At 54.9% G+C, this 26,867-nt stretch overlaps 1 protein-coding gene across 1 annotated transcript; it reads right to left on the reverse strand.

Annotated features, from left to right (window-relative positions):
* Nucleotides 1-1,733: 1,733 nt before the first annotated feature.
* On the reverse strand, nt 1,734-22,767 carry NDST1 (N-deacetylase and N-sulfotransferase 1). The gene is made up of 15 exons (XM_066560159.1): nt 22,687-22,767; nt 10,715-11,622; nt 9,706-10,188; nt 9,413-9,500; nt 9,035-9,189; nt 7,816-8,001; nt 7,309-7,437; nt 6,968-7,150; nt 6,541-6,637; nt 6,273-6,396; nt 5,929-6,103; nt 5,575-5,745; nt 4,277-4,386; nt 3,441-3,543; nt 1,734-3,336 (listed from the first exon to the last, which is right to left on the reverse strand). Exons 2-15 carry the CDS (start codon nt 11,222-11,224, stop codon nt 3,217-3,219), a joined length of 2,634 nt encoding a protein of 877 aa, XP_066416256.1. The 5' UTR covers nt 11,225-11,622; nt 22,687-22,767; the 3' UTR covers nt 1,734-3,216.
* Nucleotides 22,768-26,867: the final 4,100 nt, after the last annotated feature.

Genomic DNA, 26,867 nt, shown 5'->3' on the forward strand with positions numbered 1-26,867 from the left:
GTCTTAAATCAAGTGAAGCACCTTAGGGGTGGGATCCAGGCCTGGTCTGTACAGCTGTGCTGGGGACAAGGAAAGGGTTAGGGGACAACAGGTCCCTGCATGCAGTGCCTGCATTCAGTGGCACATTCTCATCAGTTACCCCACTGCCTGCAGCCAGCAGCCTCCAACCCTGTGCCCAGCCAGGTGAGCCTCATCATCCCTGCTGCCACATCATCCCTTCCCTGCATCCCTCCTGCCCACATCCCTCCTGGCCCCTGGGTGGGCTGTGGCACCACCAGCACTCCCTGACCCCATGGGAAGAGCAGCCCAGGCACAGCTGAGCTCCATGTCCCTCCTGCAGACATCCTGCACATCCCAACAGCCAGGAGGATACAGGACACGTTGGGGCACGGAGGTGGGATGTGTCAGGACGAGGATAGAGGATGTGTCAGGACACGCTGCAGGATGAATCAAGGTGCAGAATGCAGCCATCAGGGATGAACCCAACCCCACAGCAGTTTGTGGGCTGCAAAGCCAGCCCTCACCATGGCCACCGTGGTCCTGCCTGCAGGCTGGGGCTGCCAGGAGCATTCTCATCTGCTCTTCTGGGAACCCCAAGAAGCTGCTGACTGCCACCCAGTGCCCCATGCAGCTCATGGAAGCTCAGAGCTGGGCAGGAGCTGCCGTGGGGTTCCCGGTAGGGGCTGCAGGACAAGGCTGCAGCAGGAACAGCCCAGACAAGCCCTGCAGTCCGGGGGGCAGTGAGGGTTTGAGCCTGCTGGCTGCAGCTGCCCAGCCTCTGGCCCTTGCTCAGCCCAGAAAGGATTTTGCCAACTTTGCGCATTTTTGGCAGAAGCTAAAAAACATCACTGGTGCCAAGGCGGGTGACAGGCAAGAGGAACAGATCCTCCCACACAGGGCTCTCCTGTGGCTGTGGGAGGGCAGAGACCTCCTCATCCTCCTGGGCACCCCATGGTCATGGCATGGAACTGAGCTGTGCTTATGACCCTGTTAATTACCAAGCAATTAATTCAGGACTAAGCTGAGCACCAGCTGGGCCCACCTGGGGCAGCCCAGGGCCAAGATGGAGGTTTCCTTGCACATCATCTGGGGCTGGAGGCCAGCCCCTGACACTGCTCCTTCCTGGGCATGGGGACACAGGAATGGAACCATGGTGGGTGCATGGCCAGGATGTGCTCCAGGGAATGAGCTCAGGGAATGAGCAGCCTCCTCTTCTGGGCAAGCAGCTCCATCGTTCCCCCCAGATCTCCCCCTGCAGCCCCCTCTCCTCCCTCCATCCGGCGGCTCCTTCGGCACCACACGTCGTTTGTCACTCGGACAGGTTCAAACAGACCCGTCTGGGATTCATTAGGCTCCGTCTTGGTTTCCTGCAGCGCTCGGCAGGGGCCGGGCGGGAAGGCAGCGGGGAGGCAGCAGACGGGCGGGCAGGCTCGGGCAGGCAGGGAATGGATCCTGGGGCAGGGGGGAGAAGGCAAGCAGGACCCCCCGGGCCCCCAGATCCCTCCCCAGTGCTCAGGCAGTCGGTGCTGGATGCTGTCCCGGGAGGAGGAGGAGGCTCTGGGAGCTGTGCAGTGTGCACGGATCCAGGACTAGAGAGCTGCTGCCACCTCGTGCATGGAGAGCTGCTCCCACACAGCCCCCTCCAAACCCCCAAAGATGGGCCCAAAGGCAGCCAGGACCCCCAGGGGCAGGGCTGGATCATGCCAGCGAGGAGAGACACAGGCAACAACAAATAAAACCAGAGCCCCCCCCCATTTATTAGCAGTTGGTTCAAGAGGACCCTACACCAGTGCTTGGGAGCCTCCCCAGCACAGCCCCCATGGCCCCAGGTGTGGCTACAGGGCTCCTGTGAAACATCCAGGTGGGAATGCTGCTGCCAGCAGGGCAGTGAGACATCCACCCCACTGCCCTGGCCCCCTCGGGCAGCACTGGGCATTGCCTCCCCTCCCATGGAACTGCTGCCATCCCACATCCTGCAGGGCAGCTCCATCCAAGGGGAACCGTGGGCCCTTATCCCAGCAAACCCGTGATGGCTCAGTCTCCTCTGCCAGCAATCCCAGGGCGTGGGAGAGGCTGCAGCTCTGTGCAGCCCCACTGGTACAAAGATGTGTCTCCCACTGGGAAACCCTCCTGTTTCCCCTCTGACCTTTGTCCATGTCATGTCTAATGACCAAAGAGACCACATAAAACCCTCGGGGTTTAGGTACAAATCCTGGCACTGAAGAAAAAACACCTCCCTGCAAAATGGGAACCAAATGAACACACCACCCCCCCCTCCCCCCGTAAAACCCAGCATTATTAAAATACTTTCATTTTTAATATTCAAGAGGTTTGAAGTTCTCTCAGCATTCTTCTGATTGCCGTTATCCCAATGTCTGCTCTGTCCCCGAGCTCTCCTCCAAGCCAGGGTGTGCTGGGCACCACTTGGCTTTACCACAGGAAACACCACATGTGTACAAGAGTGCAGGAAGGGCTTGGGGGTCATGAGCATACTGGGACCAGTATGCCCAGACCAGCATGCCAGCCCCTTCTCCTGCTAGGCCACATTCCCACCACACTGCCCATGGAAAGGGAGCCAGAGGTTGAGGAGCTGGAATATGATGACAGAGATGACAAAAGAAATGGTGCCCCAGTCTTTGAAAGAAAAATCCACCTTGTTCTCAGCTTTTCCGAGTAGGTACTGGGGAAATCCAGCAAACTCTCCTGTTTCCTGCCATGAGGCTGATGGCAGGAGTGGGTCTGGTTTCCTCTGTGCTTTAGGTCTCCGCCAGCTCCATCCCTCTGCTCCAGCTCAGCAAAGTCACCACCAGCGCACCCACAACAGCTCTTCCACCCTCGGACCAGGAAGTGAGGGACAGCTCTGGTGCTGCCCTCGGGCCCAAGGCAGTTGGAACCCATTTTGAGCAGAGAAAGGGGGAATTTGTGCCACTTCCCTATGCCAGAGCAGGGCGGGAAGTGACGAGGAATTAAAAAGGAAAAATAAAATGAAAGAGATACAGGTGTGGGGCAGGCAGAGAGGTGGGAGCACAGGGATTGCAGAGTTGGATCGCTGCTCAGACATCCTCCAGCGGAGCCCTGTGCTCCTGGGGATCCCCTCCAAGCCTCCAGTGATGCTGTGTGCTCCTGGGGTCCCCTCCAAGGCCAGGTATTGCTGAGAAGGTCCTGCTGGCACAGGGTCAGCCCCGCTCAGGTATTGCTGGGGGGTGGCAGCAGCAGCTACCTGGTGCTCTGCAGCTCCTCCCGCAGCCAGGTGGGCAAAGTCTGCCCCATTTTGTACAGGAGCTTGGAGAGCTCTATGTTATGGTCCCTGTAATAGTCCCGCAGGAAGGAGCGTGACTGCAACGGGAGAGCAGAGAGGAGAGTCAGGGGACCAGCCTGGAGCTCCCCAGCCCAGCCCTGCCCTGCTCAGGACCAGCCCAGGAGGCTTTCTGCATACTCACATCTGAATCCATCTCGGGGTACTTCCTCCCTTTGCTCTTTCCCAAGCATTTCGTTTTCCCTCCATCCAGAAGCTGACACCAGAATCCTTTCTTTGGATCAAACCTGTAAAGTGAGAGCTCTGCCTCAGCCCTCTTATCCCCCTCACACCTTCCATGGACATCCTGTCCAGCAGCTCCCACTGCTCTCCAGCCCTGCACAGGGCACTTCTCCACCTCTGGAATCCACAACCCAGCTAACATCTTGTTATCAACCCCCTGGTACCACAGGTTCCCCCTGCAGCTGTGCAATAAGCAGTTCACCAAGGCTCATTCATTGCCCTGATGAGGGAGCACAGTCTCTACCTGGGTTTAATTACCATTTTCTGTAGCACTTTTGTTCCTGGATGCCCTCAAGTGCCCCAGGAGCACCTGGGTGGACAAATACATAGGCAAGCCCTGGCAGAGGTAAATTATTATTTCTCTAGGAGCTCTGGAGGCTTCCCACAGTGGGGTTTAATGGAAGGCTCAGAGCAAGGTGACACCTGCAGAGGTGCCACACAGCCAGCAGCTGCTCTCAAGCATTTATGAGGAGATGGAGTGCCAGGGCTCAATATCATCATCTGTGTCACAAATGCTGAAATCTGCTCCAGGAGCCCAGGGCTGCTCTTGGGCTGCCTGGAGTGAGCTCACTGTAGTGTCTGGATAAGTCTCAGGTGAAAGCTCAGCCTCATCCAACTCAACAGCAGCTCCGTGGAGAGGCCAGGGCTGGGGGCTGCTCTGGGACAGTGTCCCCAGGGCAATACAGTGCATGGGAGCAATGGCAGGGTGGAGGAAGGAGAAGCTGGGTAAGGACTCACGCCAGGGTCTTGTGATAATCAATGAAGTTGGTCACGCCGAGGAATTTCTGGACCGTGTCCATCACTTTGGCGGGTTCTGTTCGGAGCAGCTTCCCATCCAGCACCAGGATCTGCAGGGAGCAAGGCAGAGGGGTGAGGTGTCACTGGCTCCCAGCCCTGCTCTCCTGAGGCAAGAGGACACCTTTAACACACCTGAGATCACCCTGGAGCCAAATCTGCCACCAGGACACCTGTTAAATACCAATGTGCCCTGGTGCTCCCTTACATTGGATGTTGAAAAATGAAATGCAACTAAAGCCAGGGCCAGGACCCACCCAGGACAACATCAGAGCTTCTGCTCAGGGCTACCCAACCCACAGGCAGCTGGGATTGCAACATGGCAATTACACTAGCAGCAGGCAACTAATAAGACTTTATAAGGTTAATCAACAGTGGAAAAATCATTCAGGGATTGATCCTTACTCTCCAGCAGTGCTGCACTGTGTGGGTCACAGCAGGGCTGGCATCCAGCTCCCGTTTTCCCTGCAGATAGCCTGAACTATGGGCAGCTTCACCTGCTATTTTTGTCCTGTTCAATTCCATGGTGACACCAGACAGGGCAGCCCCAGGGCTGTGTGGCCAAGAGTGAGGGTGAGTGTTGGGTGACCCTGCAGAGCCACCCACAGCCCTCTGCCCCACTGCCTTTCAACCCTGCTCTGACAACCCACACAAGGCCATCTTTGTGTGTTATTCATCACCAGGCTCCCTTCTTGCACAGCATCTCCCCTCTGCCCCTTCTCCAAGTACTTTTACTCCTCTCCCCGTAATTTGTACGGTTTAAGAAAAACAGCTCCCAGGGGAAGGATGCAAGATCTCTTTCCCCCACATCCTTGTGTGGGTGAGGGCTGTAGGACTGGTTGCTGCTCGCAGGGGTCTTAGGATGAGGGAAGAGAGGAGGATCTGACTCCATGTTTCAGAAGGCTTGATTTATTATTTTATGATATATATTATATTAAAACTATACTGAAAGAATAGAAGAAAGGATTTCATCAGAAGGCTGGCTAAGAATAGAAAAAAAAGGAATAATAACAAAGGCTTGTGGCTTGGGCTCTCTGTCTGAGCCAGCTGGACTGTGATTGGCCATTAATTAGAAACAACCAACATGAGACCAATCACAGATCCACCTGTTGCATTCCACAGCAGCAGATAATCAATGTTTACATTTTGTTTCTGAGGCCTCTCAGCTTCTCGGGAGGAAAAAATCCTAAGGAAAGGGTTTTCCATGAAAGAAGCCTGTGGCAGGTTGCTGCCATCCCTACCTGGTTGGCGTGGTAGCTGCTGAGCCAGCGCTCGATGTGGGTGGCGTACCAGCCCGGCACCAGGCAGCGGCTCTGCAGCGCCCGCAGCCGCGGCCCCGCCTCGGGCCCCGCCGTGATCACCTCGTGGAACGTGTACTTCAGGGCAACCACGTCATCGTGAGCTCGCTGGTGCTGTCAGGCAGGAGCAAGGCAGGTTTGTCCCCAGGGTAATAACCCAATCCTGGGCTGCCCACGAGGTGCAGGGGCTGCCAGGCCACCATGATGTGTCCTCATTCAGCCCCAGTCACCTCACATCCCGAGCCAAGCCCACCATCCCACAGGACTGCCCAACCCAGGGGAGGGGCAGAGGCTGACCTGATACCAGGAGTAGGCTCGATCTGCAGGGTTGATGAGGATGGTGATGATTTTGGCCTTGGACAGCAGGGCTGCAGCTCGCCGAGGAGCCACTTCAGAGTCAAAGTAGTTGGCACTTTTCTCAAAGTAGAAGTCAGAGGTGGTGTTGGAGGGGATGGGGAAGAATTCCATGTACCTGGGGGAGGCACAGTGTGAGGCTGGCAGACAGGCACCACAAGATGGCCCCAGCACTGCCCTCACAGGGGACATCTCAGATACTCAGAAGGGAAACCTCACAGCACCACTGCTCGCCTTCCCAAAGTTATGGGCACTCCCAGGACAGTCCCCACAATGCAGAGACCCACCAGTCGATGCCCTTGTGATAGTTGTGTCCATTGAAGAACTGTATCTCCTCAAAGGTCTCCGAGCTGGGGTAGTTGCTGCTCAGGTCCGGGTGCATCCCCAGGAAGAGATAAAGGGCAGTTGTTCCTTTGGACAGACAGAAAGAGGAAGTTTACACAGGCCAAACCTCTCTCCAAGCTCTGCTTCAGGGCAGGAGGGCTGACAGAGGCTCTTTGTGGGTCCTGTCAAGTCCCCCAGCATGCTCACAGAACTGAAGGTGAAGGGAAGCACCTGTTTTTTGAGGCCCAATGATGAGAAGCTTTGGGAATCGGTCACAGGTCTTCTCTTTGGACCAAATGTCCTTGTGTCGTTTGTCTTCACAGGGATCCTGAAACACAGTGTGGAGGATCAGAGACAGAGCAGCCTGGATGGGACCCCACCACTGCTCAGCCCCTCCAGCCTCAGCAGACACAGGGGAGGCCACCCTGCTCAGCAAGCAGGACAAAGACTGGGCTTGTCTCCAGGTCTACAGGACAAATCCCTTTCTGGCACTGCCTGCAGAACCAGTGAGAGGTGAAAAGCCACATCTTACACAGGGAACCAGAAAGAAATCCAGGTTGGAAGCTACCTGAGGCCCAAAGCAGGGCCAGCTGTACCCCACTACCCTCTCCCAGCACAATAAAGAAGAACAGCCCCCCTACTATAGGCACAGGGGTACCTGCCACAGTGGGTCCTTCTCCTCGGAAAAGATCTGGAAGTATTTCTGTGCCAGCTGCACGGGGGGCAATGTCTGCAGCTTCAAGTTGGTCCAGGAGTTGAGGAAGCGGACCAGGTGCTTGAAGGTGTACAAGCCCAGGCGGTCGTTGCCATAGTTGGACAGGTGGGTCATGAAGATGCTGATCTGAAGCCAAGAGGACAGAGCAGGGGTTACTGGAGCCTCACCCAGCAGCCATCCCACAAATGGCCCCACCCTGACTGAGGACACTGGGGACATCTCCCACAGCAGGGCCAGGACAGCCCCGCAAGACATCTGTCTGTCTGTCCCTGGGCAGTACTTACAGGGTTCAGGAGGACAGTCAGGAACAGTTCACCCCCGTTGATGATTTTGTCCAGCTCACTGGAGCCACCAGGGTACTCATTGTAGAAAATAGTGTGTGTGAACAGGCCACAGGTTTGCCGGGGGAGTACCTGGGGCAGGAAAAAAGATATGTATGGAACAGGTGAAAGAGCCAGGGAAATGAAATGGCCACATGGCCTCCTCCAGGCTTTGAGAGCTGGGTCTCCTTCCCTTCCCCACAAAAAGGGGGAACCTGACCTCCATCCCTTGGAGGGCAGGACCAGTTCCACTGCCCCTTACCACCCTTCACTTGAATCCATTCACAGAAGGGAAGGATGTGGACAGATGGAAAAGCCAAAAACTGTCCTCACACAAGCTTCACCCATGCAGGATGAGCAAGGGGGAACAACCCCCTCAAACTGGAGCCGCACAGAAACCACATCTCAAGGTGCTGGTTTTGGTGGGGGAGACAGGAGAAGAGAGGCCCAGAGACAAAGGCCAGCACCCACCATGATGCCGTTGTGGATGAAGCCGCGGCGGTAGCGGGCGGGTTTCAGGTGTGGATATTCCTCCGTGCTCGTCACCCTGATGGACCAAACCTGCTTCCAGGCCTCGTACAGCTGCACGTGCACAGGGTACACGCCCGAGTGGTGGGGGGCCACAGCGTACCCCATGTCAGTGGGGATGCCATGCTCCTGCAGAGAAGAGAGTGTGGAATGGGTGACTGTGGAGACCCCAAAATCACAAACCAACTCCTCTCCATCCCCAGCTACAAACTGTCTACTTGTGCCTCTGCAGAGCCACCAGGGCAAGGCTGTGCCTCTGCATCCTCTCCTACGCCTCGCTGTCTCCACAAAAGGGAGCCCAGGAGCAGCCATGCTGGGTGGACACCCACTCCTCTGCTTCATTCAGACCATCCTCGTCCCTGTCTTCTGTTGTCACCCACAAAACAGCCACAGGCAAGCTGTTGTGTGAAGAATGAGGAGGTACAGCTATATAGGTCTGCGGATTGGTTTGTATCAGTAGATACAAAACAGCCTGGAAAGTCTGAGCTGGAACATTGCCCATCCTAAGTAGGAAAAGTCTGGTCTCTCTCTAATTAAGCACTTGTAATTATCAGATAATAAATTCAAGCTAGGTTGAAGATCCCTCTCTTAGGCCAAAGGATCCAATTATTAACAGGTCTGTCTTTACCAGTTTGGATTCAAGACAGCTGTCAGTCAATCACAGCATGAACTGGTGTCAGTGCCACACAAAGGACAGCCCAAGACCAAGCTGAAGGTCAGAGCCTGCCTTTAAAATCAAACATGTCCCTGACAGTTCAGCCTGTAGAGGGAGTTTCCACCAGCCAGAGCCTCCCAGCACAGCCACGGCTCCAGCACATGTTCACACGGTGCCAGGCTGAGCATCCCCCTGGGCTGCATCTCTGCATCCCCACGGTTCCAGGCCAGGTGAGCACAGCTGCAGGGCACAGAGTCTCCCCTTCAACAGCCACTGGGGCAGCTCACTGCCACAGCAACAAGTTGGCTGCTGCAGATAAATCCTTTAGCTCTAGTTACTAGAGTATAAATGGATTTACCCACACAGCTGCAACATGGGGGACATGACTTAATGTCACCAGGTCCCTCTGCTCCAGCAAGAAGGGGGCATTCCCTGGGAATCTTCTTTGGTCCTCTTCTACCATCCTGCCCTCACCACAAGCAAGCCCACTGGAAGCATTTTACTCACAACAGCGAATTTCTTGTTTAAGGTCATCTGCTCAGCAAGAACCGACTGGTTGTGGAAGAGGTGAGGCTGCATGTGGCTCCACATGTGGGGGAACCACCAGAACTCCTTCACGTAGGACAGCAGCAGGTCATCACCTTCGTCCTCAGCATCAGTACCTGTGGCATGACATTTGCTGTCACCACTGAGCACAGAGAGCTGTGTGAGCAGCTGGGGCAGAGGGAGGGCCAGCCCCTCTTGGTGGCCAGGTGATAGAAGAATGGGGTGGGATGCCTGAGGACTCTCCTACAGCCCTGACAGCACTGTCTTTGAGCACCAACTGGTGCCCCAGCACCAGCTGTACAGCACCCACAGGAGAAGCGGTGCCCTTGCCCTCCTAACCTGTGTGGAAGAATTTCCCTGAGTATCCCAGGTTGAAGGTGAAGTTCGGGATGTGGGTGCGCAGCTCGTTCTGGGTGTCAAACAGTGCCTGGGAGAAGGGGAGAGAAAGCAAAGTGTCCTCAGCACGTGGTCTCAGGGACAGCTGCCACATCAGGGCAAGCACCAATGTCCCCGAGCACTTTGCAGAGGGGCTCTCAGAGGGACAGGGGAGCAGGAAAGTTCATCTCTGGAGCATCCCTGAGCAAGCACAAGTGTCCAGCCCCGCCCACCCATCCAGGAGAGCACAGACACACCTTGACATCTTCCACCTTCATGCGTGTGCCCTCCTTGCCCACAAAGATGTCATCAATGTCCACCAGGATGTAGCGGTCAAGGGGCAGAGACAACCTCTTGCCAGTCAGGAAGGAGACAGAGTCCACAAAGACCAACTTGTGCAGCCAGAAGTTGAGGTTGTTGCCGAAGAGCACCCTCTGGATGCCATCGTGGAGGCCCAGGTCCTGCATCACAGTGGTGTGCAGGGCAGCATCCACGCTCATGTGAGGGATGGACTCAGCTGACTTGGTCTTGGCCATGAGGACGGGCTCGTAGGTGGAGTGGTTGGACTGGAAGACAGTCCAGTCCTCCCCGGGGAGCACACCCTTCTCCACCTCACTGGGCCGCGTGATGTAGAGCAGGGGCGACTTGGGGTTGATGCTGCAGTCCTTCAGCGCCAGGTTGGAGTGGAGGAAGAGTGGGAAGCCCTTCAGCTGGGCACTCAGAAGGCTGTTCTCGTTGGCCTGCATGGGGAAAATGGGAGCTACAGGAGACAGGACATTGGGGACAAGGCAGGGGCTCACCAACAGCCACGGCAACAGAGGCAGCAGCTCACCACCCCTTGAGATCCAGGTTCTGGGTTCTCTCTTTCCTCTCTGGAGAATGGGGTGCCCTCATCCCCCTCACACACTCAGTCCTGCTCACGTCCTATGTGCAAAGTGCCCCAAGGCTAGGAGCCCTGGGCAGGAGAAGGGCTGCTGGGCAAAATATCTGCTCATGCTTTTGGCAAACCCCAGCAAGGGTCACTGCTGGAAAACAAGTGCTAAAAGCAACTGGACTGATCCCAGAAGTGTGTTTTTTCCCCCAAAATCTCCAAAGGCCACACAGCCCTTCCAAAGGGAGAGCTTCTCTGCTAGAAGCCTGTGCTCCACAGCAACTCATGCTGCTTGGAGAAATCATGGGGAGGGCAAAGTCCCGGTGGGGCAGCAGGACACAGGGCTCACATCTGGCCTGGCCATGGGATTTGGTTTGCCCCTTGTACCCCCTTACCTTGAAGAAGCCAATGATGCCCACGCCGTACTCCACGCAGTACTTGTCCAGCAGCTCCCGGTTCCAGGCGTCCAGGTTGACGTACTTGAGGATGTTCTCGTAGATGATGAGCGCAAAGCGTCCCCGGTCCTTGTCAGTCAGCGTGGGCATGTCCCCCTTCCCCGGGGCAATCTCTGTCCTGTATTTGAAGCGACTCGACTCCAAAATGGCCACAATCTCCTGGCCCAGCTGGGAGTAGAGACTCTCCACAAAGACCAACACCAGGGGGTCCGTGCGGGAGGAGTCGGCCACCTTGAGGGTCTTCAGTGGCAGCAAGCGGGAAGGGGCGACCTTGGGCTCGTCGCAGTCCGGCCCCGCCACGTCCCCAGAGGGCTCCAAGCCCCTTTTCCACCCATATAAATAATAAGCAGAGATGAAAACACTGAGCAGGCAGAAGGCAAAGAGCAGGAGTAACACCACCTGCGGAGAGAGCTGCCAGATACCCCGCCGGGCCCTGGCCAGCACAGTCATCCTTGCATCCGCTGGGTGAGGCAGGGTCCCTCTCCCCTGCCCACCCCTCCCCTCACAAGCCCCGGGGAGGGGAAGAAGCAAGCAACCAACCAACAAAAAATCAGGTAAAATCAAATTGAATACTACTAATAAATTAAAATACTAGCAGGCTGCCTGTGCAGGCTCTCTCCCCTCCAGCAGTCCGGCGTCCCTCGCCGTCTGCTTCATGTCACCATGGCAGAGGCACCAAGAGTCCCCTTGCCAAGCCAAAATTCCTGTGGTGATGGCAGCAGCAGCAGCAGCAGCAGCAGCAGCTCCATGGCCTCAGCGGGGCGAGGGGGCGGCGGGCGGCCTCGGCGTGGATCCTGCTGGGAATGTGGGCATGGCTGATCCCTGCTTCCCCGGCTCCACACGGCACCCTGAGAGAGAGGGGGGGGATGAGAGGGCAGGGACAGTGCCAACCTGCTGCTGTTGTTTCTGCCAGCCTGACAGCCCCAGCAGAGTCTTCACGAGCTCGCTGGCGTGCCAGGGCTTGCCACAAGAATGCTGTGGCACCAGGGATGCAGCAGGAGTGCGGCGTGCCGTGGGATCCCGGCTGTGGGTGCACCTGGAGTGCAGGTGCCTCACCAGGTGCTATGGAGGGGAGCCCCCAGCCCCTGGTGAATCTCTGGTACCTCAAGCAGCTGGAGAAGCAGCCCCGTTCCTGCCTGTGCCCAGCAGGAGCTGCACTCTGCCAGGGAGAACGGGGGGTGGTCTGAGCCCCATGGCCCAGCTCAGCTGGCAGGGAGGGACACGGGAGGGACGTGGGGAGCCTGCCAGCAGGGTGGCTCAAGGCTGAGCCAGGAGCCGCCAGCCAAGGTCACCGAGATGGGAATGCAGGAGTGACCACATGGAGCCAAAGGGACCTTGGGAATATTTTTGTCTTCCCTGTGAAAGGCTTATTTGAAAAAAGAACAGGAAAACAATAAGCACTGTTTGCCAGAAGGTGAAGCCAACTAGGAGACAGACTGATGAGGCCAATGCATTTAAGGAAAAGAAGTGACTCACAGCATTGTTCCCAGACTCACTATCAGTGGTGGGGACAAGGGCAAGAGTCCCTGCTCCTCCCAGGGAGAGCTCCCTGTGCCCTGCCAGCATCGTGGCTGAGCACCCTTCCTGCTGACACCAGCCGAGCTCCTAACAGGATTAAACGTGGCCGGCTGAGCGGCACTGTGGATTACAGGCTGGGGCTTGGCAGGGTAATCCTGTCATCCCTGCCCTTCCCAGCAGCAACTCCTGCTCCAGGCAGTGCTTCCCAATCCTGCCAACATGGCACTGCTTCAGCCAGGCCTCTGTAGGTGCTGCTGGCAGCCGGTCTCCTTGCAGCCTCCATCACTGTCTCCTCCTTCACCATCTCCAGGACACACCAGCAATCTCCCCTTGTTGGCTGTGCTGAGCATGGTGGAACACCTGCATTTACTGATTTGTAATTTATTTTTGTGCACATGGATGATCTCCAGGCACAACCAAGAGAGATTGCACCTTCTCTCCTTAGTCCCCCTGAGGTGTGTCCTGTCTCTTCCACCTCAGTCCTTCTGCCCTTCCAGCATCCCTGAGACAACAGCCCTGCTGGGGTTTTGGGACAGGGCACTTCTCCAGGTCTGTTGATTTTAGGGATGTGCTTGTGCAGAGGCTTCCCTGCATCTCCCTGCCTAGGGATGCAGCAAGCTGGGAATGCATTATCCAGCACCTGGCTGTGCTATCCCACTCCCTCTCCATTTCTTTCATCTGCCAGGAGCAGAGGGTGCTGCCAGCTGCATTCCCACAGTGATGGGCAGGCAAATGGCAGCAGTGGGTTTGATGCCAAGCACCAGAGCCAGCAGCTGATGGACAGGATGGTGTGTCCATCCTTGCTCCACCCTCCATGAAAGAGGGAAGAGGACTCTGCATTTACATCACCTGCGCTTCATTAGTCCACTCTCCTAAGAGCTTTTAATTACCGGTACTTAATGACCAGGCTTTGGAGACAGCATCTCCAGCCAGACTCTGGCTGAGTCTCCCCAGGCTGCCACGTTAAAGCCTGCCCAGGCAGGGGGCCAGCACTGGACCCCCAGAGCAGCCAGGTGAGAGCTGGGGCTGGGATGGGCAGCATCCTGCCCCAGGGACCTGCCAGTGTGGCAGGAAGCAGGCAGGAATCCTGCTCTGCCAGTTCACTGCCAGAGCAAACCCACCCCCCTGCACAGTGGGTGCTGGCTGCATCCTGCCCAGCAAACCCATGCACAGCCCCAGCAGTGGTGGGATAGCTCATTGCCAGAGAAGGAAGCAGGTTCATGCCCAAAAGCACAAAACAAGTCCTTGAGACCAACAGCTTTTCTAAAACAAAAACAGAAACAAGATGGTAAAATTTAAAAAACCACAAGACCTGGCAAGGTGACAGCTGGGGTCAAACTTCCTTTTAACCTGATTTTTAGATGCTGCTAAGGTGCCTTTTGAAACCACAGTGGTTGTTTAAAAGGCACCAGCTGGAAATGTCACCCTGAGTCTCACACACAGACCTCAGGCCCCCAAAATCGGTGCTGGCAGGCTCCCATCACCGGGCAGGTGCTCAGCCACAGCTGCACATCAAGGACCCCGGGAGAAAGAGCCCTGGAAAATGCTCTTTTCTCATGGGTCTCTGAGCAATGCCCTGGCACAGACTCCACTGGAGAGGAGGCTCAGTGAGGAGGCTTAGCCACTATGCTCTTAATCCGGCTGCCCTGACAAACACAATCAGCATCCAAGCAGCTTCCCGGCGTGGCTGGGAGCCCGGAGCGCCCTGCGGAGCCGGATCCGACCCCAGGACAGGCAGGGAGCACAACCAGGGGACAGGGAAGCCCTTTACTTTTCAAATCTAAGAGAGCTGCAGGAGGAAAGGAAAAATGTTTGAAAAGCTTTTCAAAACACACCCCCTGGTGCAGTTTGGGGATGGTGGTTTCCCCCTGCTCAGAGTTATTTTCCATAAATACTGCCTGGGGAACCACTGCACCCCAGAAAGTCAGGGAGGCACCAGATGGGATGAGAGGGAATGAAACCATCTCCATTAGTGGCTTACAGCACTCTTCCTTTAAATTCCAGTGAGATTTTGCAGGGATGCAAAGATTGAATATAAGCAAGGAAGTGCAAACAGATCTGGAGGACAGGGAAGGGTCAGTGATCCCAAAAGACAACCACAGCAGGGTTTGATTTATTGGGGGGTGGAATAGGTCTGGCTGCAGGTGCAAGCAGTGAAGATCAGGCAGTTCACAAGTCCCATATGTTGGATAAATCAACTGTCCCAAGCCCATAGCTCAGAAACAAGAGGGGAGCTCAAAACTATGGGTGTGACAGAACAAGAAATTGCTCACACATTCCCTTACACTACTTTGGACAGGGCAGAAGGAGAAGAGCAGGCATCCACTGTCATACAGAAAACACTTCAAGATTCTGTGCAAGAAGCTTGGTCCCCAATTCTAGCAGCTCCAAATCCTCCAACATTCAACCCACAGAGATGAAGCCACATCTTAAACATCACAGCCAGATGGGTCACCCTGCCCCTCTCCTGCTGGCACCCTTTGGGTGGGCACCCCTGATTCTCACTCCTCATCACTGCAGGGAGAGACCCACCAGTGCTGATTAATCACCTCCTCAGCACCATGCCAGCTCCACTTCTCCATGTGAGCCAGCCCTGGAGGTTAAGCATGGATGGAGGAGGATTTAGAGGCAGGATGCTAAATTGCATTGCACAGCTCAGTGATTTGCAATCACTCCTGTTCGCTCCAACACTTCCCCTCTCCGACCACTGCAGGAATGTGGATGGATCAGCCCCACCTACACATCTGCTGCACTTCCCACTTGGAAGCAAAAGGCTACTGGAAGGTCTAAATTTGGCCAGGCTGGGGCTCAGGCCCCCAGCAGGTGGATAGTGCTCATCCAACCCCACCTTCTGTCTCTCTCACACCTCAGGCACCCTCAGCAGCATCCCCAGAGATCACCAAGTGGTGCCCTGCAGCCATGGGAATCAGCACTACCTGTAAAAGATGCACAAGGCAGACATATTATTATTAATAGGTTTAAGTTCCCTCTGGAGGGAATCCCCTTCACTCACTGGTAATATTTAGAGGGCTACAGATCTAAAACCACTGAGCTAAGCATGTCCTTAGAGAAGAGATTAATGCCATCACATTATTCAGGAGACAACTGCAAGCTCAAGACAGGGGAGGTTGCTTTGAAAATGAAAAAGTAACTGGCATGGAAAAATGGCCTTTAAACACCCATCTCTGCACTGCTGCCTTTATCAGCTCTAAATGACAGTGATCCCAGCTATGACTGGAAATATCTGCAGGCAGCTGGAAGCACTGGCAAGGGAAAAGAGCTGTCTCAGGGTGTGAAGGACCACTGGCTGTCCCTGTCCCCATCTCCTCTCTCCCCAGCCACAGCTGGACCCACTGACCAAGAGAAGGCACAATCAGGAGATGATCTCCTTTATTGTGGTGTGTGGTGGTGTGATGATCCCACCAGGATGCCCCTGGAGCTGGGGAACAGTCCCTGGGTCACAAGAAACTAAGCCATAGCAGCCCAGGAAGAGAAAGTCAGAATAAAAACTTCAGCCACTGCAAAAACAAGAGTTTTTCCTGGTGATCTCCATGTCCTGACAGCCTGGATGAGCCTTGAGGATGGGCCCAAGAGAGCTGGACAGCTGTAGGGACATCCATTTGCCTCCTGCCAAGCTGCAAAGCCTGGGTGTCTGGGCAGGAGCAGACAGAGAGGGGAAAACACAGAGAAGGACACAGAGGAGCAGAAAGGAGCTTGTCCCAGTCACCCACTTGCCAGAGGTTTTGTAATGCCAGATAAGGAGCATCTTAGTAGTAATTACACAGGCTGCTTAAGTACTTTGCAAACAGTAGTTACAACCTACCAGGGAGAAAAACACCCTGCTCTGTGAGAGGGACAATCCCAGTGCTCCTTTCCTGAGGACACCAGCCTTCCACCAGTGCCCAAGAGGTGCCAGGTTATAAATGGACAAGGGCAGCCCCAGCAGCTGCCCCTGGGACAGGCAGTGACAGGCAGCAACTGGTGCTGCTCCCACTGCAAGCCCACATGGCTCATCTTCTCCCCTTCCTGCACAGGCTGGGTATGACCAGACATAGGGGAGTATCAGGAAAACTCATCCGTGATTTATAAGGTCTGGAGAATTTCCACCCCAGGAGGACTTCAGCAGGAAAATCCTCCCTTTTTCTCAGCTCTTTTTTGTTAAGATCTGATTTATAGAGCCTGGTCAGTTGGAGTATTCACCTGGATTGCTGAACTAAGCTTCCCCTTGACACTCACTCTGCTCTGGAAATAAACCTTTGGCTTTGCCTGCCCACCACCTTCCTGTTCCTGGGGGAATGAAACCAATATGAGCAATGAGACCAGTGAAAGTGGTTAAGAATTTTCACTTAAAAAAATTTATTTTTAGTCAAAGTGTCCAGCTCTGGAAGAGGCATTTTTTTCACCCACAAAGCCCTGTTAGCACTTCAGTTTTACTGCAAAAGATAAAAGTCATGTTTTTCTCAGGTTTTCTTCAAAAAAAACAATCATGAGAACAGCTCATTGCCTGCAGAGGGATGAAAAAGCAAGGTTCAGTGTGTGTGGCATGTATATGCTGAATTTTTAGGGGAGAAAAAAACCTGAATAATTTTTTAAAAAAAATCTAAATCCCTAAAAACTGGGTTAGGTTTCTGGAAGCCCATAATTAAAACTTTTCATGGCAGAGCAGCTGGTAAGCCCAACTGGTGGGTTTCTAAGACTAGTTCTAGCAAACCCCACATCTCAAACCCACATCCCAAGGTCCTGTCCCTGCTAATCCCCATGTCCCACTCTGTTCCCCAGCCCCATCAGTGAGGCTGTACAGAGGAATCCTCTGCAGAGGTCAACCCATTTCTGATCCTGGGGCAGCAGTGGCTCCCACCCTCCTTGTCCTCAGCACTCTGATCTGGACGAGCACCTCACCATCTCCCAATACCCACGTGAAATCGGTCTCCTCCACAAACCAGGCCAGCAATTAGCAGCAGTCATTAGTTTTCCTATGCCCCAGGGACACTGGGGTTGGGCAGCTGATCCCGCAGCACTGATGATCCTCAACACCATCCCAACAAAACACCCCAACTCCCCACAGCCAGGTTATGGCTTGGGTTGTGCCACAGCAGCCCCCCCAAAAAAGCTGAAGCCCTTCACAGGTGACTGCTCCTCAGGGGTGTTTTTTGTCCTTGAATCCTTGGGAACAGCCTCAGAGCAGAGCTTGGGGAATTCTCCCAAACCTTAATTGAAAGAGGCGCTTAACGAGGAGAGTTTCTTTTGTCTGTTAATTGAAACAGGTTCTTACCGACAAAACTCCCCATGAATTTTAAGTGGGTTCACAGGGGGAAAAAATCCACTCAATGAATTGGGTTTTCCTGCCTCGAAATGTGCCGTGTCGGTTCCTGTGGCTTTCCAAGCACCCAAGAGCCTTTCTGGATAATCAGGGTCTGAATCCCAAGTATTTTAAAAAGGAAAAGGATGAGGGGAAAATAATCTCACATGCATTTTTATATTTCACTGGAGTGGCAGCCTGCCCTCTCACAGGCAGGTCACACGAGGACTCCTACCCAAAAAATCAAGGCCTGAAAGCCCCTTGATGCCACCTTTTGCTGCCTCTGACACTTGGCTGGGCCAGATTTTCTCTGCAGAGATGCTGGTCCTGCCATGAGTGTGAGGGTGACACTGGATCTCAGAGAGCCTTGAGGCAGCAGCAATTCCCTGTGCTCAGCCACGGCAGCACTGCCAGGCCCATGGGATGGGCCAGCTGCTTCCTTTTCTTGACAGCTTCCCAAGTTGGTAGGAGAGCAAGGAGAGCAGAGCCATCCTGCCAGCTGTTCAGGAGGGCACAGGCTGCCCTGTGAGTGCTAGCCCAGCCCTGAACCAGCACTTTTGCAAAGCAGAATCCATAAAACCACAGCATGGACCAGCTCACACAGAGCAACCAACCCCCCTGCCAGTGCCCACATTCCAGAGAAATCCCTGCAAGGATGGAGCTGCTCCCTCCTCCCAGGGGCTCCCCGGGATGCTCCTGTCACACCACATCCATCCTGCCTGATGCCCCAGTGCTTTGCTGAGCTGCCTCTGATCTCCACTTTGCTGCAGACACTGCCAGGAGCCCAAAGCAGCCTCAGGGCCAGGTGTTGGCAGCCAGTATCGAAGGAGAAGTCAGAGCAGCGCCTGCTGTGCCGTGGGTGTGTTCCTGGGGTGGCTCCTGGGGTGGCAGGTCCTTTGGGAAGGGCTGGGCAGCACACACTGACACACAGGCAGGAGCCTCCAGGGCCAGCACGCTCCAAGGTCATGGCCAGGACAGGCTGGAGGTCAGATCTTTTATTAGACCAATGGACACAGTTGGAAAAAGCAACACATTTTGGCCGCACAGGCATTTCTCAGGCCCAAGAGCACATCTGTTTTTTCCTAAAGGTATTAGTTAGGCTAATAAAAGACATTACCTCTGCATGTAAACTTTGTCACCCTTCAAATGTACCAGAGGCTGCAAGGCTCAGCAGCCCAGGGGAAACATAGGGAGCAGGAACAGGCACAGAGCACAGTGAACACTTGCAAGATTTGTTTTGTTTTCCCCCCGTAGAACAGCACTGGCGAAGGCCACACTTGCCCCCAAAAAGCATCTGAGCTGCCTCTTGCCTCTCCTACTTCCAGATCCAGGTCTGAGGCTGCAGGAACCTAATGGCATGTCCAGGATAAGTATGTTGCTTTGGTTTGGTTTCTGCTCTAGCATCAGCCCTGTCCCCTCCTTCTCCTCTGCAGGGGCTCCAAGGCAAGCAAATGCTCGAGGAACCAACCTGTCATGCCCCACCTGCACCAACTCCTTCCCTCCTGGCCTCAATCCCACTCTCTGACGCAAACCCATGAGACCAGCAGTGCACCAGCACAGCAAGGGATGGATCAAGGCTGATGGAGGAGACTGAAAACGGCCTGAGCCACGTGTCCAGGCATTGACAGCACTCACAGCCACACTTCAGAACTGTGGTTAACGCTTTTTAATGCATCCCCTTTCTTTAAGAGCTCCAAGCCCTGGGGCTGCAGGCCTGTACAAGGCTGTGAAGATGCAGATAGTGTTGGAAGGAAGGTGAATACTTGGTGGGAGATGACAAATAGCTAGAAGGTTACTACTTGTAGCCCTGTATCTGGATACCTGTACCCAGGTATCTGGGTTTTGCCAAGACATGGGAAGCAGAGCCAGGAGAGGAGCAGGCTACCCCAAGGAGCAGCAACATCCTAGGGGTTGCCATCCTTCCTAAGCATACCCAGAGCTTTGGGGTGAGACACACATCTCCCCATGAGGCAGAGGGAGCTGAGCTGGACATCCCTCACTACATCCAACCCTCAACATGCCCAGGCTCAGAGACAGGAGACACTTCTTCCCTGCTTTACATTAGAGAATGTAAATTCCAAGTTATTTTGTGTTCCCTGGCAGAAGCAGGACAACAGGACAGAGGTCCTAGAAGAGAGTCTTGACCGCTCCAAGACAATCTGTATTTCCACAGCTTTGACCAGATCAGTAGCAGGGCTGAAGTAAGGACATGGCCACCATAAATACCAGGGCAGTTCCTCTTGGGATGCCTCCCATTTAGGGATCATTTGACCTTCCTAAACCCCTTTAGGAAGGCTTGTGCCACCTGAAGGTAGTGTAGAAGGTAGTGTCCTGTTTCTGGAGGCTGCAGCAAGGTCCTGCTGGTTTTGGGGAGGACATGGGAACTGAGGTGCTCCCAGTGGCTGCCGCTGGCCGCAGTCACAGAGGGATTTACAGCTCAATATTGATCAGTCTTCTGCCAGCTCTGCCATTACAGTCAGTGGCTTTCGCAGGAAAACAACATGAATCATAAGCTACAGTCCACCATCTCTCTGTGTCCACAGGGTGGGACTCATCCAGCCCTTCCAGGAGTCCAGCATGAGGGCTGTCCTGCTCCTCCACACCTGGGGACAGAGTGGGCACAGGGGCACCATCTCCCACCAGCACCTGCAGACTGGGCACAGCCCCCAAGGCTTGCAGGATGGTCTCCAAGAAAGCAGCATCCCATTTTCCCTCCACCCAAGTCCTCCTGCCCCTGTGTCAAGTTCCAATACCACCAGCATACATGTGACATGGCACAAAGCAATGCCACCACCTCAGCCAAAACCTCACAGGGATGTCAAGGGCTGTCCTGAAGTTGGAAGGGTTGGAAACATCAGTGAGAGACCGGCAGCCCCTGTCCTCTGAGGCCATGAAGCAAATACAAGACAGAAACTTAGTATCTTGCTTCTCTTGTCTGGAGTCGTAACCTTATGCTGGTAAGCTCTACCTCAACAGCCAAAAATAAAAACACAGCTCATTAACGTACATCTAGAAGGCAGAAAAAAACCTCTTTTAAGCAAAACCCTCCATGACTCTGCCCCAGAGTACAAGGAGCCAAGACAGTAGCTCCATCTCCAGCATGCAGTCAGAAGCTGGCCAAGATGGGAAACTTGGTGGGACCACAGCCCTCCATCCTCAGCCCAGCACCCAGAGATACCCCAAAATCAAACCTGCTTATAAAAGCAGGTGCTGATGGTGACACTCTGCAGCAGGGACACACTCGACTGTGCCATACTTCACCATGACATGCCACTGAAGAAAATATTAATCATTCCCTCTTCATTCCAGCCTGGGTTTTGACTTATGAGGTGTCTTTTTCCTTCAGTTTAAATTACCACCAACAGCGTATTAAATATGTCCTGTTCTACAGTACTGACAGAGACACACAGGAAGGGGGGAAAAACCCAAAACAACCTGTCAGGAAAAGTCTGTTTGCCTGTATGTTGGTGGCATGGATTTTCCAACCCCATAGAAACAAAATCATATCAGACCCACCAGCTTCCCAAAGGCACAGGAAGCGGGAAGGGCTTTGTGTGTGTGAGGGCTTCCCCACCAGCATCCGTGCCCTGTGCCAGCAGCTCCAGGTTGGAAGGGGAAATTTGGGGGGCTGCAGCTGGTGGGGTGTCATGGCATGTACTGGGGCTGGGCAATGGGTGGCATGGGGTGGTCCTGGCTTCCCCATACCCACACAGGGATGCCCCAGCCATGGAGGGGCACTGGGAAACATGAGCTTTGCCTTTGCTGTCCTTGCCCAAAATGAACACTGACACAGGGAAAGGGAAGATGCTCAGTCATTTTGCCAGAGGCCACCAGCATTGGGGTTTATTTTCCTGCCATATCAAGCCCCGCACGTTTTTTCTATTGTTTAATTTCCTTCTTCTCCACCCACGGTAAGTTCACTCAGAAGAGAGGAACTTATTTCCTATTGAATTTGTCCTGCTTGTTTTATTTGGAAAAGGACAGCTTCCTCAGCTGTGGTCCCCATATGCAGCTGAGAGGAGCAGGCACAGGGCTGCTCACCTCCCCATCTTCACCAGCCCAGCCCAGTAAAAACCACTGTCGAGATGTGAGTAACAAAGGTGCTGCTTTGCTGCAGGAAGAGCTGCTGTTCTAAGGCTGCCGGTGACAAAGGGGCACTGCAAGGCGCCGGTTTCCCAACCCTGCAAGCACCGTTAGTGGGAAGACAACCATCCCCATGGTGTGCTGTGGCAGCAGCTGACTGGGATCATGGGATAGAAGAGTCCCGGTGCTGGGGTATGACTGCAGTGCTGGGAGGGAGCACCAGCCTCGATAGGAAGCAAAGTCTTCCAGGTCATGCCAAAGGTCGCCCAAGCTGCTATGGCTTCTGTGCCACCGGGCATCAGGGGCTGCCCATACCTGCAGGGGACAGCCTGGTGCGGTGGTAGAGGCAAACCCAAAAGACTTGGGGAGATAATACACACAGCTATGCACGAGAAGCCCAGGAGCTCACCAGCAGGGGAGAAAATGCCAGGACCTCTTCAAGAGGGGGTGGTGAGGTGCTCCACAGACCGCCAGCCAGGCTGGGCCAGCCGTGCCATGCGCAAGGTGTGCACCTCCAGGTGTCCTGGCCGCGCTGCCCTGCCTCTTCGGTCCCGCACGCTTTTAGCCACCTCCATTCGCACCGCTGGGCAGCGGGGACACCCCAGGCCAAGCACCCGCGCCTGGCACCGTGCTGCAGCCTGGCCTCGGCTGCTCCCCGGCGGTGCCCGGAGCGGCGGGGCCACGGCAGCCCCGGGCACCGCGCGGCCTCGCCGCCTCCTCCGAGCCCCGAGACCCCCTCGGCCTGGCGGGGCCGCGGTTCGGCTCGGGGCTGGGGGCTCCCGCCGGACCCCCGCTCCAGCCGGGCCGGCTCCTCCCGAGGGCACCGGGCCGTTCCGCCGCGGGGCCGGGCGGAGTGTGCCGCCGCTCGCGGGGGACGGGAGGACCCGCCGGGCCCGGTTCCCGGCGCAGCCCGGCCGGGGCGGTGCGAGGCCCGGCGGGCCCGGCCCGCGCTGCCGCCCGCCCGCTCCCGCGCCCGCCCTTTGTCTGCGCCGCCGCCCCGCTCGGGCCGTACCTGCCGCCGCCGGGCCCGCTCCGCTCCGCTCCTCTCCGCTCCGCCAGGCCGCCGCCGCCGCCCGCTCCGCCGGCCCGGCCCTGCTCGGCGCGTCCCGCCCGCCGCCCGGGCAGGCACCGCCCCCGCCGCCCCCCGCCAGCACCGCCCGGGGGCCGCGCGGGGCTCCGCGGCTCGGCCGGGGCCGGGGCTGGCCCGGGACAGCGCCGGGGGCAGCGCGGGGCTCGGGGCTGCCCCCGCCCCTCCCAGCGCAGCCCCCGCTCCGCGCCCCTCCGGGCCCGGGTGACCGTGAGGCGGGCGGTAATCCCCCGGCGGGAGGGCTCAGATCCCCGCGCCCCGGGTGCCTGTGATGATCGTGGTGCTCCGCGATGCGCCCGCCAGGCCCCCTCATTCCCACTGTTTGCCGGGATGAGCACGATGGGGTGTCCAAAGGGTATGGCCCAGGCTGTGTGTTTGGTGTAACTGGGGCGTCAGGCTCCGACACAGAGCCTTTTCATCCTTCCCCCAGTGTGCACACACCCTTTGTGTCAGATTTCTAAAGGCGGTCAAACCTGAGGTTGTCCCCAGCCTCCTGCCCATCTGCAGAGCCCAGGTGTCATTTCAGGGTGCTGGGATCACATCGTTTCAGCTTTTCCTCCCTGACTTCAAGATAAGCTCAAGGGCCACATCCAAGTTACTGGCTGGCTGCCCCCAACTTGCATGCACACACACAAAATTCCCTTCATTCCTCAGAGAGGGGGGAAATGAGCTGCTCCATTCCTGCCCTGCCCTCGGAGGCTGCTGGGGACTGTGCCGGCATGTAGAGACACGCTCAGGTCCAGAGTTAATCACCCACTCGAGCCGCCCAGGTCTGTCTCACTGCCCAGTTAGAAGGGATGAGGTGCATTAAGACAACCCTGTCCAGCCCATGGGGACAAGTTTCATGTCCAGCCCGTGGGGATGAGATGTGGCAGGTCTGCTGGGTTTGGTTTAGGCAGCATACCCGGGGAGAGCTTCCGACTGAACAAGAGTCGAGGAAGCAATTTCAATCAAATGGAGCAAGCAGATAAACAAACAAAAGGAAAACAAGAAAGGAAATTGAAGGGAAATAGACACAAAGAATGGCAGACTATTATGGCTGCAAATTTTCTAAGTGTTCATTGAAGTCAAAGACTTCTTAAACATTTCACTTCCCTCACAAGCATTTTCTCTGAAGATCCCTGAATATTTTGCAAATGCCAAAGTTACTTGAAAGCTCAGAAAACAAAAAGGGACAAACAGCAAGTTTTTCAACTGTGAACTGCTGTAAAGAGTATTAAAGGGATTTTTTTTTTTCAGCCTTAAATGATTTGCAAACTCAGCCTGAAAAAAGTATCTCCCCTGGGAACAGCATTCTGAGGCCATGCTAACCTCCGCCAGAGGAGATTCATGCACAAATCATTGAGCAAAAAGCCAGCAATGAGTAATCAAAGGCACGCACCAAACTCCAAGAACAATCTGCAGAATCCACAGTCCCAAGCGGTAAAGTTTTCCACTGAATAATTTCTTCTGAGAAAAAGGAATTTGTTGAATTCTAGGTCTGGCATTTGTGAATACCTTTTTTTTTTTTTAAGAAAAAACGACTCACTGGAAACAGAAAGCTGCTCAGAAAGGCATTGGGATTTATTAATACCAGCTTTGCCATTTTACATGAGTATCAGGTAGCTTTTTTTTCTTGCCTGTCTTCTGTTTGCAAACACAAAGGAAACCAATTCCTTTCCTGCGTGCTTTAAGCTACAGGCTCTTCTTCAGCACATCTGTCAGAAAGCAGTTCAGCGGCTTTCCTCTGCATTGTTTCCAATTTATTAATCAACACTTCCAGCTCCCTACTGAGTTACAACCACATTACGGTCCCCTTGAAGTCCATGGCAGCACTTCCACCAACTTCATTAGGACCAGAAACTCGCTCTTGAAGTCTCTGCCAATTCCTTAAGTGCTTTAACTTCAGCATTGGAGATTTCTGTTTTAATCTTCCTACGCCTGTTTCTGACACATCATTTTACATGTGTGCATGCACCAACTGCCCTTCTTGAAACTAAAAATGGCATTAAAAGCAAATGGAAAAGTTTGAGGTTTTTTTTTCACCTGTGAATGATGCAATTGGGACCCTGAATGTCTCTTTGCCATAGCTGTTAGAGGAGATATGCCATCCTGAGGGGTCTGTTAGAGAGCCTACTGCAGACTCTGCTCCCTATCGGGCAGACAGCTGGGGTTCAGCCTGCTGCAGGGGGAATTTTGGCCTCTTCCAGTTTCAGTCTCTGTTTCAGGGCCACCAGTAAGGCCACTGGTCCATGGCTCATGGGAACAGGTCACAGCCATGAAGACAGTGATAGCTGAGCACCAAAAATTCCTTCTTGTGGGAAGCCCAGAGCTGGGGCCTTCGCAGGTCAGGCCACTCACCTCCCACTGACCCCACTCAGCCTGAACCAGTTTACTCCAAGGCCAAAGCCCGGCAGGAGAAGATGTTAGGAGCAGCATTCCTGTTTGCCTGCCCTTTTTGTTTAGTCACCAGCTGAGTTATGAAATCTGCCTGCAGCGTCACCGTGTCTGTGGGTTTCCCATGGGCTGGAGAGGCTATTACCACGGAGCAGCTGGAATGTTAATTACCCATTAAGGAACTAAATCTGGGGGATTTCTCAAAGCAAATACACATCATCTCTGGCACTAACCCCACAGTGGCCTGAGCATCCTTCCCAGCCAGGCTGGAGGACGCAATCCTTCCAGCCCCTGCTGGAAGCCCCTCCCTTCTCATCCCAGCCAGGGAACGCTCTCAGCGCTGTCCTCAGCAGCAGGACGGCCTTCAATATTCAAACAGGAAGATCCCTGATGCAGTGGAGCTGGCATTCGAGCCCCAGGAACGTTTTGCAGGGCAGGCAGCTCCCTTGCAGACATATCAGAACTAGTGCAAGTCAAAGTGAAAGGGAAGAATGTGTCCCAGGGAGTGGAGAAAGCTCCATCCTGCCCAGAGGCTGGAGGGATCGGGAGCAGTCTGTCTCCCAGCAACTTTGGGGCTGAGGGCATCAGGGGATTTTGAACCAGTGGGTTAGTTCTTTTAGAAGCTCCATAATGAAATATGGTTATTTCAGCCTGTTGCCCATAAGTTGAGGCTCTTCTCTTTGCCTCTGGCTTGCATCTGTTCCAGGGGAATATCCATAGCCTCGTCCTTTTGGAGGATTGTCACAGGCAGAGCAGCACACCTGGCTCCGTGGGGACAAACCCAGCCTGCCTGGCTGCCTGGGCACCCCTCACCAGCCCCAGGCTCCTCCTCAGACAGGGTGCCCACAGCACACATGCCCTGACACAGGCTGACCTCTGCTGCTGACTCTTTCCTTCCCCTTTACTCCAAATCAGGCCACAGCCGCTGCCACCGGAGCTCCCGGCTGGAATTACAGCAGCTCTGCCAGTGTGTATTTTAAAAGCCTCTCCTTCAATATCCAAACAGGAAGATCCCTGATGCAGTGGCAAAAGTGTATCGAGCACAGGAGCAAGTGAAGGTGTTCACAGGGTCAAGACCAGGGTTACAGTGGCATCCCTGAGCACAAAGAGCTTTCCCAGGGAAAAAATCCCAGCACGGGTGGGGGCGGTGCACGGGGACAGGGAGCCTTAAGGATCAAATCTCTTTTTCCTGCTGGCAGCCCAGAGGTTTGCATCCTGGAATGCTTGGCCAGAGAAAGGAAAATGTATGGGAAATCTGGATGAGCAATATGGGCAAGTGGATGCCACCCTAAAAACATGTAGCACCCCACAGCTGCAGAGGAGATGGACATGAGAAGAGAGGCAGAAGTTTCTGATGGGCCAGCACCAAATATTCTCAGTCAGAGGTGCTGGACCCTCCCTGCGATGTTTCCAGGCCTTTGGACTGCGCAGCCTCGCTAGCAGTGCTGTTACAAGGAGCCTCCCTTGTCCAGCTGCTTCTCCTCCACCAGCCCAGCTCTGAGCACAGGTCTGGGCACAGATCTGAAGCTCTGTCAGGCGTTCCTAGGGAGGGAACCATGGCTGCTCCTGCTCTGTCACTCACACCCCAGCCCATGTGGCTCAGAGCTCTCTGTTTCCCAGAGGCAGCCCAGCACCAGGTGGAGCAGCTGGAAGCAGGGCAGGATCATGCCCAGGATGCATTTCATCAGCACTATAAATTCAATTTTGTTGTGCCTCTGTTCTGAAGGTTT

Source organism: Molothrus aeneus, chromosome 15, assembly GCF_037042795.1.
Source record: "Molothrus aeneus isolate 106 chromosome 15, BPBGC_Maene_1.0, whole genome shotgun sequence".
Classification (NCBI taxonomy): Eukaryota; Metazoa; Chordata; class Aves; order Passeriformes; family Icteridae; genus Molothrus; species Molothrus aeneus.

Bases quoted from the DNA above. Each gene is read 5' to 3' on its own strand.
- NDST1 (XM_066560159.1), bottom strand. From the start codon at position 11,224: ATGACTGTGCTGGCCAGGGCCCGGCGGGGTATCTGGCAGCTCTCTCCG. The intron at 9,190-9,412 runs GTTAGGAGGGCA...GTCATGCCACAG, and splicing joins AGGGAAATTCTTCCACACAG to GTACTGATGCTGAGGACGAA. The intron at 3,544-4,276 runs GTGAGTCCTTAC...CTCACTTTACAG, and splicing joins GATTATCACAAGACCCTGGC to GTTTGATCCAAAGAAAGGAT.